Source organism: Sinohyriopsis cumingii, chromosome 4 (assembly GCF_028554795.1).
Source record: "Sinohyriopsis cumingii isolate HCF-2022 chromosome 4, ASM2855479v2, whole genome shotgun sequence".
Lineage (NCBI taxonomy): Eukaryota > Metazoa > Mollusca > Bivalvia > Unionida > Unionidae > Sinohyriopsis > Sinohyriopsis cumingii.
The window spans coordinates 97,208,643-97,221,146 of NC_142964.1; the positions used below are offsets into that span (position 1 = coordinate 97,208,643).

The 12,504-nt window shown below is 33.0% G+C and overlaps 1 protein-coding gene across 2 annotated transcripts in view; it reads right to left on the reverse strand.

The window, feature by feature from the left end:
• Positions 1–686: 686 nt before the first annotated feature.
• Positions 687–12,504, reverse strand: part of LOC149801725 (uncharacterized) — a 41,036-nt gene continuing 29,218 nt past the window's right edge. For both annotated transcript variants that reach the window (XM_089956030.1, XM_089956031.1), the window contains exons 7-9: positions 11,935–12,011; positions 8,332–8,758; positions 687–3,766 (exon numbers count right to left, since the gene is read on the reverse strand). In XM_089956030.1, the coding sequence (XP_089812156.1) occupies positions 3,741–3,766; positions 8,332–8,758; positions 11,935–12,011 (530 nt within the window). In that variant the 3' untranslated portion in view covers positions 687–3,740. The remainder of the gene's footprint in view (positions 3,767–8,331; positions 8,759–11,934; positions 12,012–12,504) is intronic.

Below are 12,504 nucleotides of genomic sequence, written 5' to 3' on the forward strand. Positions count from 1 at the left end.
TATAATCACCCCTATTGATAACCAAACCAATCATGGGGTTTAGGAAATATAATCACCCCTATTGATAACCAAAACAATCATGGGGTTTAGGAAATATAAGCACTTCTATTGATAACCAAACCGATCATGGGGTTTAGGAAATATAAGCAAATGAAAAAATTTTAACTTAAAGCTCAATGCAAATTCTCTGTTAACTCTGACCATGACCCTAAGGTTAAAGGGGCAAGCCAGCATGTCACATAAATAACCATCTTAGTTTCATGAATGCCTGAAGCCAAACATGAACAAAATCCATCAAGAACTTTATGAAATATAAGCGAAGGATAAAACCTTAACCAAAAGCTTAATGCACATTTTCTGTCACACCTTGGCCCCAAGACTGAAGGAAAAAGCTGGCATGGTTCTCCACAGTATTTTGAAAGTTGCACTCCAGGAAGACTGCTTCTTTGAAAAATATTGCAGTCCCAAAAACGATTATACTTTTGTATAATAAACAAATTAAAAATGTAGCTGATAACTGGGATTGTGATTTTACAACTACAACAATTCTCAATGTATTTACCTTGCAATTCTATAATTTTGTCTGCAGCTAGATGGAATCAAGAACGAGATTACACTTTCTTTCTATATTATTTTTTTAAATAGCTTAATTCCATTCCAAATCAAAAAAAAAATCCAAGACACAATAAGAAGAAATTAATAACTGTATTTCATTCACTTTTTTCACTTCTTTATACAACACAGCATACTACATTTACATTTTTCTTGCACATTTCTCCATACAGCAGGTTTTTGATCAAAATTTTAAAGCTCTGGGACTTGTTCTATCACCTTCCATTTTTTCCACAAGCACAACACCATGTGCATAAAGCTAACAATATCCCATTGTTTCCCAAATTTTGGGCCACTGGGAATTCTCTAGTCATTAAATGTTCCACGAATCTTTCAGTCGCTTTGGGCGTTTTCTTTTCTTGATCAATTTTGTTGACCAGTCCGTAAGAACCATGCTTCTTGGCACCAAGAAATTACGCAAAGATGTCAATGGAAAAATACACATGTAATAATCACTCAAAAACAAAAGTATATCTTTACATGACACACGAAAAAGCTGATTTTATGACAATTTATGATGATTCACAGCCGAGTTTGTATTCATCTAATAAAATTTACTCCCAAACATCTTGGCACTATTTTTCAAAATGCTCAATACAATAAAATGTGAGTGTTCCAAACACTGCATAAGGTTTTATATTATGGATTAGAACTGTTGAGTAATGCCTATGGGGGCACTCTGCAGATACTGTGAACTGATGAGTGAAAGGTTTAAAGTGAACTTGTTTGCATTTGAAGTATGCACAATGGAGAGAATATTGGCACAACTCTATCTTACTTTCATGTACTATGCCTGAAATTTCTTTGGACATTGTACTTGTGGAAATTGGGCAGGACCTAATTTGAAATACACTGCTAACCAAACTGACTGTTCCCATGTGCTAAAAAGAATCAACCAGAGTTACTCTAAAGTACATTATCGTTAGTATTTATTAAAATACGATAAAGGAATTTTGCCAGACTAGACAATGCCAGCTTCTGAAGATGCAATGAAGGAATTAAAAAATATAAAAAAGTTTTTTAAAGTTATCTACTCCTTCTTTTCTTACAATTTACCTCTCAAGTCTAGAAAGTAAGAATGACCAAGTGGAGCTAGCACAGGATTTTGATAGGTACATTTCTGAATTAAGGCCAAATTGTATGCTTTATAACCCAAATTACACCATCAATCATACACCAAAAGAAAGGGAATTAAAAGTTATTTTATCAATACCTAAGATGTTCAAGGTCTTTGTTAAACAGACAGTATAACTAGTGAGGGAAACCTGGGAAATTCTTTTTCTTTAAAACTCTAGCCCTTTATAAAATAAGGAATTGTTGAGTGCTATTTATGATAGGTAGGTGTCAAAGCACATGCACATAACATTGTTTTAATCAAATTATGCAACGAAATTGTTGTATCAAAAAAGTAAAGGAAAAGCTTATTTTTCTATCTGACAAAATCCTCTACATGAACTTCTGGGCATCACAACTGGTTGGTATGGATATGGTACACAATTAAGTCAATGATAGTCAGAGAAAAGCATAAAAGACAAACTGAATTACAGGGTTCGAAATTATGAATTTTTCTCTAGCCAACAGGATCCCATAATAATTTTTTTTTAAAACATGGCAAAATTTTTACTGATCCTGCTAATATCAAACAGAACCCAGTTCAATTTCTAATTCAGCATTTATTATTCACTAGCATCAACTCCAAAAAATAACAACTGAATTTCATCAACAAGACTCCAAGACTAGTGAGGGAAACCTGGGAAATTCTTTTTCTTTAAAACTCTAGCCCTTTATAAAATAAGGAATTGTTGAGTGCTATTTATGATAGGTAGGTGTCAAAGCACATGCACATAACATTGTTTTAATCAAATTATGCAACGAAATTGTTGTATCAAAAAAGTAAAGGAAAAGCTTATTTTTCTATCTGACAAAATCCTCTACATGAACTTCTGGGCATCACAACTGGTTGGTATGGATATGGTACACAATTAAGTCAATGATAGTCAGAGAAAAGCATAAAAGACAAACTGAATTACAGGGTTCGAAATTATGAATTTTTCTCTAGCCAACAGGATCCCATAATAATTTTTTTTTAAAACATGGCAAAATTTTTACTGATCCTGCTAATATCAAACAGAACCCAGTTCAATTTCTAATTCAGCATTTATTATTCACTAGCATCAACTCCAAAAAATAACAACTGAATTTCATCAACAAGACTCCAAGACTCACAAAAAGTTGAAAGTTCATGTTCAAGCTTTCCTGAGACACTCTTGTTCAAAGACAATTTAATTCTGCTTTATTTGAGGAAACAACTTTTTTTATTTTATGTATCCCTCTGCCGTAATGTGTAGGGAGAATGAACTGTGTGATTCCAGCGATGACGTATCAAAGATTTTATACCCATCATCAAATTAGGTGCCCTGTGCACTTTTATATTTCTCCAAATACTCCATGTAGAAATTGCACAATATAACAGCCTTTCAGCAAGTCTTACATCAGCTCTTTGTAATCATTTGCCCAGCATTTCTAGTACTTTCTTTATCTCTTCTCTCTTATTTGTGATTGAGCTCTCTCATCATTATCTAATTTCTGCCATTTTGGTAGTGGCTGTGCACCTTGCAGATATTTTCACATGTTTACAGTTGTCATCGAACAATGCAGTGAATATTTATCAACACTGTTTGGTATAATTCTGGTTTAATGATCCATAGCCCATGTAAAGTAGCATTACTGTGCAAGAGGAAATACTTCTTGATACATGTATTGTCACTGAATACAAAACAGGATTACAGACCATACAGATATTTAATGATGAATAAATCTCATGACCAAAATAATAATCAATTATTAAGCAACAAACAATTTACTCATCTTTCTTCATGATTTCCCATAAAGCAGCATAAGCAATAAAAAAACAAAGAAATAAAAAAAAACACCTGACTGGGACTATAGGTACAGAAGTAATCCAATGTCACTGTTATGAAACTTCATGGAGTTTCACTTTAACATGCCTTCTTTTACATATATATAAATTATCCAAAAAGGGCTTTTTTTGGCTATGATTTAACACCCATGTTGACAAACTGAAAAAAAATTCTAAAGAAAGTTTCCAAATCTCTCTTCTGTGTAGATTATTTCTGCTGATTTGCTCTTTTACCTGAAAGGAAAATAAAAAATTACATTGCATTGAGAAATCTCTCTTTGCCATGGTTTATGATACAAACAGATGGATATAGTCAGACTTTCTGAAGAAGCCTCCTCTGGAAATATTTTTAAAAAAGACCTCTTACAACAGATGGTCGCTTAATAGAAGTTTATTTCTAAAATAACTAGGTGTAAGATACCTCAACACATAAGTCACTCCAAAGGAACAGGGCTCTTAAAACTATGGCAAACAACAATTTGAATGATTTCACAACAAGTGTTTCTTCTCATCAATTATTCTTTTTAACTACTGATTATTGACAACATCTCAAATGTTCTTCAGAAGCTTCAATATACATAATTTGGTAACAAAAATGTTTTCACATACAATTTTGATAATATGTTCACAAGATCTGTGCATTACAAAATATTGGTCATGGCGTTTTAACTTAACCCTGATATCATGGACTGAAGTTTATTGAACTCTTTTAAGATACTGTCATGATGCAGACCCTGACATGGGCAATTTTACCAGATTCATTTAAAATGCACTCTGAATTCATTTCATTTCCATTCCACTTGCATCCATTCACATTTACATTCGGCTATCATTTGATCTATTTTATTTATGGCCTCAAACATGCAATCTGATTTTGCATTCCCATTAATTGTCTGCTGTCATCTTCATTTGTTTGGAATGAAATGGAAATGCATTGACCAAAGTAAGCATTTCCATTTTTGACTGTTTTTTTTAAAAGGAAAGAACTACTGTATAATGCAGCTTTCATACCTGGTTTTAATAAGGTTTGCTTTAATAAAATAATTAAATATTTACATATAATGCAATTTAGCACTGAATTTATCATAAATAAAAACAAAACCATGACTGCAATAAATGCAAAAATACAGTTGTTGAGTATTTTGTCAGCAAATTTCATTTCTTATTTCTTTCCAATGAAATTTGTAGATCTATACATGTACGATGTCATATCAAAGACTGTTATTGTGCCTGCTTTGACAAGAATCAATGTCATGGCTTGTAAGGATTGAAAACCTGCTTGATAGTGCTGAAAGAATCTGATTTTGACTACTAGATGCAGCCTGAAAATAACCAAATATCTGCCATTCATCAAAGGCACCAACATTTCATTAAGTTTTTATTTTATCATTCATCGTTCTGCATTTTTCATCTCCATTTTCTCCAAAATCCATTGATCATTTCATCTGCATTCATGCTGCATTTTATTACTGTTTCATTGGTGAAATTACCCATTTCATCAGTATACTCACATGTTTAAATAATTCCGTAATCTGTCATGAATATTTAGGCAGAGGAGGGGATAAGGAAACAAGTTATCAAAGTGATATCATTCAAGACATTCCTCAGATATATCCACAAACTAGGATGATAAAGCTATTCCTACTTGCTTTGTTAAAATAACATCTGGTCAAAATCCATTTGTTCACAGCGGGAGTTTTAGAAGACTTTTAAGCTGATACCGGAGAATATCTAGTCAGTCCAATTAATGATACATATACAACAGAATTTTCTCAACACTTTGTAACAAGTAATTATAACCTGTTTACATAAGGAAGATAACCAAAACAGTACTTACCAAACTGGTGCCCTTTAATTAACATTGTTTACAAATTAGCATCAGGATGTAGCAACAAAAAATAAGGTCAATACTGAATAATATATTTGATGACCAAACTGGTTTTCTTATAGGAGGATACACTGGTGAAATACAAGGATCATTTACTATATTTATGAAGAATTACAAATACCAGATATTTTATTATTAACTGATTTTGGAAAAGCTTGTCATTCTATCTCATGGAAATTATTTATTTATAATCTTCTAACATCAGATAATTTAGGACAAATGATAAGACAGGGAGTAAAAACTGGTTTGGTGACATTATTTCATCAGGGGTTTGTTAGAATGGCTTTATATCAAAAAGTTTCGAAGTTTTAGAGGCTGTAGACACAGTGACCCAATATCTCCATGTCTTCTTTTAATATTTTCCCAAATTTTGATCATATTATTAAAAAGCAATAAGAATAAAAGGTATACATGAAGTAGGAAGCATTGTGTGCTTATATGCTATATTGGCTGTGGGTTATGAAATTTACCATAATGATAATAAACTTTTCAGCTAATTTAAATAAAATAGTGTTGGTAAAATTTTTAAATAAAACAAACAAGATAAAGGACTTTCATATTCGTTGTAAGGGTTGATATTGATTGTATGGGTTGATACTAGTCTATACCAGTTCAGCGTAAACAAAAATCATGGATCAGAACTGAAAATAACCTAGTCACCGCTTGTCATACTGAAAGTGTATACCCTCAAAACTAGATCCAAGTAGGCAAAATTATAGCAATTTTTTCATGTACTACAAGTCAATCTCTGAAAAAAAACGACTCTTTAGTGCATGGGCCAAAATAAATAAAATAGCAACAGATGTCTTGTGTAAATGTGATTTGGAAGAATAAGATTTGGTAAAAACGAAGAAAAAGTAAAATCTACATCTAGGAGATTTGGGGATAAACAAGGATAAAAGTAACATGAGGTATGATCTGCACTGTGTAACTACTATTCTGTACACTATATTGAGGTTAGTACAGGTTGCCCTGTAAACTCTAGGTACTCCATGGATTACTGAAGTTTTTATTTACCTTTATTTTGTGTTGGAAAAATTGGAAAATATGCACATGCAAAATAATAACATAGAAACAATCATAGTAGTTTATAATAGGTTATTGCAAGGTAAAACAACGAGCTGGTCACTGATGCAGACCTGCCAACCATGATGAGACCATCTCAGTAAGGCAGTAAAACATTTTCTGCAAGTCTGACCATGTTTCAGTAAACTGTAACAAAATATCATAAACTGCTATCATAAAGCTCAAAAACGTATTTAAAGGTTCAGTATTTGAAACAGTGACAGTAAACATTATGTTCAACTGAAAAGTTTGCCAAGTACATGTAGAATTTATTTACTGCATAGGATTCAGTTCCAAACCCTACACGGCATAATGGCTTGTTGCTATCTCACAACCTCATGTAATTCTTGGAAATTTATATTTTCCATTTCACACAACAATGGCAATATATATCCCGCCACAAGACATTCTCAAATTGGCATGCTATGTCCAATAAACATAATTGTGTCCCTTCCTGCTTTTATTCACATGAATCTGAATATTCCATTTTATTCTTCTGCATTGATTATTAACACTTTTTAAGAGTCTTAGTTTCCCTTTTGTCTTCAAAATATATCGTGCTTGCTGGACACCATTTGAAAAAATTATATAATCAGGTTTGATCATACAGACGCTTTGCATGGAAAAATATGAGCAGTTTAAAGCATCTGAGGTACTGCTGTAAAATCAGTCTGGTTCCCTGACTAATTCCACTAGCTCTCATATGAAGCCTGGATCAAAATAAAACATGGATGAACCAATTATCTGGATTTTTTCAACAACAATCATTTTTCCATAGTTTTTGCTTTTATGCCGTAAGTCCATATTTTAAGGTTCACTTTTGTATGGCAAAATCATAAGGGTTGGCAGGTCTGCTGATCTGTGCAGTATGGTCATCGTGCCAGTTTTGTATTGACAATTGTTATGCCTATAAGTACTGGGACACCAAAATTCTATAATTTTTAAATACATATATTTCTTGGAACATGAAAAAGATAATTATCTCTTCATGTCCCAAGGCATACAGTAATTACATTATTCTTAATCTTCAGCAATTCTGGAAAATTATTTAGTTGTTTGATTTTTTTTTTAAAACTGAGAATTCATTATAGTAAGCTGGTGCAGCAGCAGTCAGCTTGCTTCTACTGGCAGGACAGTTTCAGGAATTTGGTTAATAGTTATGTCTGCTTCTGCACTAAAACCCATTCTAGATAAAAGTTTCCTGGTACAATGAAATTGCACTACCTCTGCTTTTAAAATAACATCATAATGCCTTACAAATCTGACTGAAGAAATATAAATGCTAATGATTCTAGATAATAAAAAAACTATTAAAGCAATAGATTTTAGATAAAAAAGTTATTAATGCAATATTTACTCATATAGTATTACTTAGTCAATAAGATGTTTGTGATGCATTCATACAATGCAAAACAAACAGAGAGGTGTCTAAGATGAATCCTGCATCCAATCAAATTTGGATATAGTCTGGTTACCCTGTCAAAGATGAGAATGTCATCAGAACAGCTAACAGGTCAAGGTCTGTCTGTAATTTCTGATTTTGAGCATACTAGAAATATGACCAATATATCTACACATGGCAACACCCTACCAATGACATTCATTCTAAATGTAACAAAGACCTTCAAGTTGATATATGTATTGATAATGTATTGTAATGTAGGTTGTGTATTGCAATATGTATCAATCAGTAGCACAAGCATAATGTTTCACCTGTAGAAATAATTTAAGTTACACATATGGCTGGTAATCTGATTTGTCAACTGTCCATGTGAATTACTGATCAGATGTAACTGATTAGTAGCTGTCAAAAGATCAATTACAATTAGTAAAAGAGTAAAGATACCTCGTGCTGATCTTTTCTTGATCTTTGTTTCTTTATTTTCAGCAGTGTCTCCATCAGGATTAACTTCATGTTGAACACCATTCTTGTTCACTTTCTGCGATGACTTCTGCTTCAATCCTGCTCCTTTCACAATGACTTTGACTGTACTTCTGGTGACCCTTGTCCCATCTGTAGGATAATCGGACAACTTCAAATCTGTCAAGCTGGTATGTTCGCTGACTTTTAAATCAGACACAGCATTCCCATTCTTTTCTTCAACAATATCCTTTTCTAACTTTATTTTTCTCTTCCTTGATTCCTTTTTATCTTCTTCTACATGGGGAACACCAACATTGTCTTTAGCAGCAGAATTTATTTTTTTGGACTTCACCATCATTTCTTTCAGATCTTCATTCTCACTTATACTCTTTTCTTCCAATTTAATTTTCTAAAACAACAAAACAATAACGTTGTTAATATTACTACTACTACTAATAATAATATTAATAATAATAATAATAATTAATTACATCAATCAATAGTTAAAAACACTGTTAAAATACAGCCTATCACTTTCTTTATATCTCTTCCATGATAATCACAGACAATAAACTAAACAAAATAGCAGTAAATAGATTTCAGTGTATGCTAACAGATACAGATACACTGCTCCCTCATTTTAGCTCACCTGTGTAACTCAAGAACCGATTTATAATACAAGGCTGGTGTGGATCCCATTTTTATCTTAGAGAAAATACCAAAAACAACAGGTCCTCTATCACTGAACATGAATCATATTGTGATCAAAATTGGTAAATGAAACCTTAATATATTGATTTTTATATCATCAGTAAGGCAGTTACTGCCTCGAAATATGGAATCAACATCATGATATTCACAACATTTAATAGGAGTCATATATACTGTAAGATTTTGTTTCTAAAAATTCTCAATATATTGTAAACAACAATACATGATGAAATATTGATAAATTAAAATGTCAGTAATGCTGATTAATCATAACAATTTAGGAAATAAATATCAATTAAATAAATCATGTCAATTAAAATTCATGTTTCAGTGTAATCATCATAAAATGCCCTCTTCTAATTAGATGTGAACAGTGTTAATCAGCCACCACAGCTATGCCCATGAGTAGCAGAGAACCTAATTAGTGCAGATTATGTTCAGATATGTGAAGTATTATTTGCATTGTTACAATTAATTAAAAGTTGACTGGATTTGCATTATTGTAACTAACATAATTAAAGTATCTAACATTAATCAGTGATTTGTCTTAACCATTCACAATGAGATCAAAGTTAGCAAGGGAACCAAGCATAGTCAGTATTCTAATTTCACAGATAGTGGCAATTATGATGAAAAGGGTCCAGAGTTTGTAGTGAGCATAAAATTCCTGAACTGGCACTCAAAGGTGTGCTCAACAATTATAAGAATATCTGCATGCAATGAAGTTACAACCTACAATCTTACCAAAGAGCATTAGAAATTATGTGTTCTCTAAACAACTGTTGGAATTTCTTGGTAATCTTATCTTGATCTAAGTCAACAATAAATCAAAACATAACCGAATTCACATGCAAAAAGCAGTGATGTAATATACCATGTTTTCACGTGATGTGCCTTGAAGCCTCTTGCAGTAATGATTTTAACAATCTTTCACAAATAAGTTACCATGAAAATAAAGGTAAAAGTGAACAAGTTCATTAAAAAATGGCTAATTGAGAAGTATTGCCAACTTGATTATAATCATTTAACCCACTCCCACTCCCACTCCCACACCCACTTTTGATGTCCCTCACTTTCTTAATTTTTTAAAGGCATCTCACTTGTTCTGTGGTCTATGTTTTTGGACCCCATTGTGTACAAGTTATCAAGGGAGAGGTGTATTTAAACACTGCAGTCAGCATGACTTCCTTTTTCATTATAGGACAATTATACTAAATATTCTTTCAATATGCACAAATGATTGCATTTAGTGCCAAGACAATTAGAGTAAAGTGCCCTGCCCAAGGACATGCCACAGTAGCTGACATAAGCTGGTCCAATGGTAGGATTCAAACCAGCACCCTTTCAGTCACACATCTGGCATTCTATCCACTGAGCCACAGTGGTTCCTGCCTCCATTAATCCTCTTCTTGCAACATTTGGGAGAGGACACTTGGCAAATTCTATATCCTTGAGCCCTGTGGAGATTGCCATAAATTAGGGGATGGGGCCAGCAAGTCTTATAACAAAGGATCCAATTACTGTATGAAACAAATTAAGAAGAACAATAAACAGAATTGCTAATCTGAACATTAAGTTTTCTTTGGCTTTACGTCACTTAATGTTTATAACTGTTACATAAATAAAATAAAATAACCAACACTACATGTAAACAAGCTATCAGTTTACTATCAAATAACCAACACTACATGTAAACAACCTATCCCTGTCTACTATCAAATAACCAACACTACATGTAAACAACCTATCCCTGTCTACTATCAAATAACCAACACTACATGTAAACAACCTATCCATGTCTACTATCAAATAACCAACACTACATGTAAACAACCTATCCTTGTTTATTATCAAATAACCAACACTTCATGCAAACAAACTATCAGTCTACTATCAAATAACCAACACTACATGTAAACAAGCTATCACTGTCTACTATCAAATAACCAACATTACTTGTATATAAACTATCCTTGTCTACTATCAAATAACCAACATTACATGTAAACAAGCTATCCCTGTCTACTATGAAATAACCAACACTACATGTAAACAAGCTATCAGTCTACTATCAAATAACCAACACTACATGTAAACAAGCTATCACTGTCTACTATCAAATAACCAACACTACATGTAAACAAGGGGCCGCGAGTGGATGGGTGGTCTAAAGTGCTCTCTGTTACGGATCACTGCCATCTCACCTCTGTCTGCGTTAGGTTCGAGTCTCGGATTCGGCCAATGTGGGTATGTGAGAAAGCTTGCCAGTAGCTTCTTGAGGGTCAGTGGTTCTTTCTGGGGATTTCCTGGGTTCTTACTCCACCATTATTACTGGCTGCCATGTATAGCCTATCGTGTGCTGAAAAATGGCAACACTACATGTAAACAAGCTATCCCTGTTTACTATCAAATAACCAACACTTCATGCAAACAACCTATCCCTGTCTACTATCAAATAACCAACATTACTTGTATACAAACTATCCCTGTCTACTATCAAATAACCAACATTACATGTAAACAAGCTATCCCTGTCTACTATCAAATAACCAACACTACATGTAAACAAGCTATCAGTCTACTATCAAATAACCAACACTACATGTAAACAAGCTATCAGTCTACTATCAAATAACCAACATTACATGTAAACAAGCTATCCCTGTCTACTATCAAATAACCAACATAACACGTAAACAATATATCCCTGTCTACTATCAAATAACCAACACTACATGTAAACAAGCTATCCCTGTCTACTATCGAATAACCAACACTACATGTAAACAAGCTATCCCTGTCTACTATCAAATAACCAACACTACATGTAAACAAGCTATCCCTGTCTACTATCAGATAGATGAATTATGTCACCTTTATTTCTGCCTGATCTTCCATTTTCATGTTCCTTTTCTTTTTTGGGGATTGTTTCTTGCCTCTAACTTTTACTTCTAGAAAAAAATATTAAAGAAACATTAGTAACTAACGATGCTTTGATAGATCAAAAACTGTATAATGAAAGAAGTTCCATGTCATTCAGTGACGATGGTTTCTAAAATGAAGGAAAACTGCTGGCACCTTACAATTCATGACAATTTCAGGCAGTAAAGCATCAGTTCCTTCAACGGCTGAAAAGAAATTCCAGGATTTCCCATATGACCATTTTGTTGTTTTAATTGCTTAAACTATCTGAAATTCTCCAGTGGTAAGATTTTTTCCTTCAAATTAACCAATGTGGCAGCCATAAATGGACACAATATCAGCACCATATTTATTTAAGACAAAACAGACACCATTGGAAGACTTCTGGTGACAACATCACGACCATCCATTCTTTGGATGTAGTGACAACACTTTCAATATGTTCATTATGACAGCTATATTTGAGGTCTGATTATCATCGTTCTCATTCATGACCAAAGGAAATGATGTTCTGCTGTCCAA